This window comes from Vigna angularis, chromosome 7, assembly GCF_016808095.1.
Source record: "Vigna angularis cultivar LongXiaoDou No.4 chromosome 7, ASM1680809v1, whole genome shotgun sequence".
Lineage (NCBI taxonomy): Eukaryota > Viridiplantae > Streptophyta > Magnoliopsida > Fabales > Fabaceae > Vigna > Vigna angularis.
The window spans coordinates 2,088,675-2,092,260 of record NC_068976.1 but is presented as its reverse complement, the minus strand read 5'-3'; the positions used below and the strand labels follow the sequence as shown (position 1 = coordinate 2,092,260).

The 3,586-nt window shown below is 38.2% G+C and overlaps 1 protein-coding gene across 1 annotated transcript; it reads right to left on the bottom strand.

Annotated features, from left to right (window-relative positions):
• Positions 1 to 505: 505 nt before the first annotated feature.
• Positions 506 to 3,049, bottom strand: LOC108336871 (uncharacterized mitochondrial protein AtMg00810-like). Its single transcript, XM_017573317.1, has 2 exons — positions 2,509 to 3,049; positions 506 to 864 (listed from the first exon to the last, which is right to left on the bottom strand). Exons 1-2 carry the CDS (start codon positions 3,047 to 3,049, stop codon positions 506 to 508), a joined length of 900 nt encoding a protein of 299 aa, XP_017428806.1.
• Between the last annotated feature and the right edge of the window lie 537 nt (positions 3,050 to 3,586).

The window sequence follows — 3,586 nt, the reverse complement described above, 5'->3', positions numbered from 1 at the left end:
ATAATATACAGATGGGTCAAACAGACAACTTTTACCCTTGCACCTCCCAATTTCCCTATATACACCCTTCTTCTCTTAACCAGGCCCAAATACTAAGCCCAACAGTAACCCTATTCTGAATACACCTCCTAAAATTTCCTACCCATACCTCTCCTACCACTAATTAAGCCAGATTTTATCAAATGTTGCCACGTGTCCAAATCCCTCCACTAACATATCAAACCGTCCAGATGATGCCACGTCACTTATCCTTGCACTAATCAGTGAGCCAATCAGGTTTCGCCACCTCAGCCCTAACCCATGAGCATCATCTTCCACCTTCTCCAACAGAACCCTAGCCGTCACCACCTTCCCGCCGCACCACTCCGTCACCGGACAGCCACTATCGTGCCGTCGTCACCACCATGTCGCGACCTCCGTTCATCTTCTCTCTTCTCGAAACCAAATCGCGCCACCATCTCCATGCCGTCGTGAAGCCGCCGCAACATCCACCTTCATCGCGCCATTAACGGAGACGCCACCACAGCGCCTCTCCTTCATTGACGCAAGCTTCTTCCACAGCCACCGTCATCTTCATCTTCTCCATTCTCGAAACCCAATCGCGACATCTCCTCGCGGGACACCTTGCCGCCTCCTCCGAAATCATCTTCATCACGCCGTTCCATCGTTCTCGCGAGGCCACCACTGGGTGAATCTCTCCACCATAGACGCGAGTCCTCCTTCGTCGGTCACTACCTCGCCGCAACCATGCACCGCAAGCAAAGCCACCGTCGAAGTCTCTACGCATCAGACCATCACCGGATCTGCAACCAAGAAATCGCGCCTCCGCTGCCTTCGTTCTCATCATCGTCTTCGCGTTTCCACCTGCACTCAGAAAAACCAGATTCACAGAAGGCGAGTTCGAACCAATTCGAACAGCAGCGCAGGAAGAGGCACAAGAGCTCACTTTCCCCAATCTGAAACCCTAATTTTGGGTGGGAAAGGGGCTGACACGTGTCAGTCTCCCATTGACTACGAAAAACTGGTCAAACAGAATTGATTCTGGTCAACTGAGGGGTTCAGTTGCAAATTTTAGGAAATTCAGTTGGGGCTAAAATGCAGATAGAGGAAATTTCGGGGTATTTGTGTAATTTTGGAAATTCAGAAAAGCTAAAAGATAAAATTCAGTTGTTGAATTAATTTGGGAATATCAACAGAAAATATCTTCCAAATAATGTTATAATTATCTAAATCTTTTAGTTATTTGGAAGATATAAGATAAAAGATTCTATCAATTGAATACTCAGAGTTCAAGCTCAATCAAGCCCTATATAAAGAGACCCAAAGACTTCACTTAATTCATTCATTCTCTGATACTCCTCTCACTTTTCTTTCATCTTGTATTCAACTCCATTCATGGAGAGCTAAGCATCTAGGGCTATTCTGCTGCAATTCCATGACGGATTCTAAGGTTACGTTCAGTTAATGCAATTGTTTACTTTGATTTTTGATTTAAGTTGTTCTCTCTATGTCTTTCATCTCTCTATCTTGTTAAAAGTAAAGATTTTTGCATCATAATGTGTTTGAATCTACATGCATATTGATTATATGAGTTCTAGGGTTTCTAGGTTTAATTGAGAATCTACTTTGATTTAATTTAGGAACTTTCATATGATTAAATGGTTTTTACTATCAATTGAGAATGTACTTTGATTGATTAGTAATAATTTCAAATATAATCAATTGAGAATTTACTTTGAATGATTAGCTTTTAATTTGGTTAGGAGATTTAAGAATAGACATGATTAAACACAATAGAATTTGATTGAGAATGTACTTTGGTTGAATTTATTGTGAATAATCTAGAAAGGTTTTGCATTTGATTGAGAATTTACTTTGGTTAAATGCATGATCGCCCTCAAATTAATTAAGAATGTACTTTAATTAATTTGAAACTTAAAAAATAATCAATTGAACAATTATCCGTGAATAACCGATGATGAATCTATCTTGGAAAAGCAGTGGAATTAGCCTATTTCATCGTAACTGTTTTTAAGTTTCTTATTTATTCTTTAAACACTCTTCAACCATTACTTTTATTCATAAGCATTGCATAGCATTCGTAAGAGTCACAGATATTCAAAAGCAATTCCGTGTTTGTTGGGAGACGACTCAGGGTTACTTCAACCCTGTCTACTTTCTTGAATACTACTTGGCAATACTGAAGTTGCCTTGAAAAGTAGTATTAATTTGATAGCTTCAACGACAGCCTATCACTTATCTCTATATGTTTAGTTCTAGAGTGCATTATAGGGTTCTTGGTTAGGTTTATGGCACTAGTGTTGTCACATTTCAGAGGAATGTGATCAAGGAAGATATGAAAATCTTCCAATTGTTGTTTCATCTATAAGATTTGGGCCCAACAGTTTCCTGCAACAATATATTCTGCTTCTGTGGTACACAAAGCTACACATGCTTGTTTCTTTGAGTGCCAAGACACTAAAGAGTAGCCTAGAAAATGACAAGTACCACTAGTACTTTTCCTATCTATTTTACAGGCCCCATAATCTGCATCAGAATAACCTATTAAACTAGGTGTTGCATCAGAAGGATACCAAAGTCCAAAAGAAGTAGTACCTTTAAGGTACTTTAAGATTCTCTTAACAGTTGTTAGGTGTGATTCTTTAGGATTTGCTTGATATCTAGCACACACACAAACATTGTGCATAATGTCTGGTCTACTATCAGTAAGATACAACAGAGATCCTATCATCCCTCTAAACATAGTTTGATTCACTTCTTCTCCATATTCATCCTTATCTAAGTAACAAGAAGTTGCCATAGGGGTGATGGCTTCTTTACAGTTATCCATTCCAAACTTATTAAGTACTTGTCTACAATATTTGGTTTGGGAGACAAAGGTTCCCCCTTCCACTTGCTTTATTTGTAGTCCTAAGAAGAAATTCAGTTCACCCATCATAGACATCTCAAACTCACATTGCATTACATTTGCAAATCCCTCACATAATGAATCATTAGTAGATCCAAATATAATATCATCCACATACATTTGAACAATCAAAATATGTTTTCCTACTTTCTTAATGAATAAGGTTGAATCAACCTTTCCTTTAGAAAACTTATTTTCAATCAATAAGGTACTAAGTCTTTCATACCAAGACCTAGGTTTCTATTTAAGACCATACAATGCCTTTTTTAGTTTATACACATGATCAGGAAATTTAAAATCTTCAAATCCAGGAGGTTGACTAACGTATACCTCCTCTTTTATAAAGCCATTCAGAAAAAAACACTTTTTACATCCATTTGATATAATTTAAATTTCATCAATGATGCATAAGCAAGTAAAAGTCTAATTGCTTCTAAACTGGCTACCGGAGCATAGGTCTCATCATAATCTATACCTTTCTCTTTACAGTAGCCTTTTGCAACTAGCCTTGCTTTGTTCTGTGTGATGTTTCCCTCTTCATCTAGCTTGTTTCTGAACACCCATTTTGTCCCAATGACTTGATAGTCCTCTTTTCTAGGAATGAGTTCCCAAACATTATTCCTTTCAAATTGGCTTAGCTCTTCTTGCATAGCAATG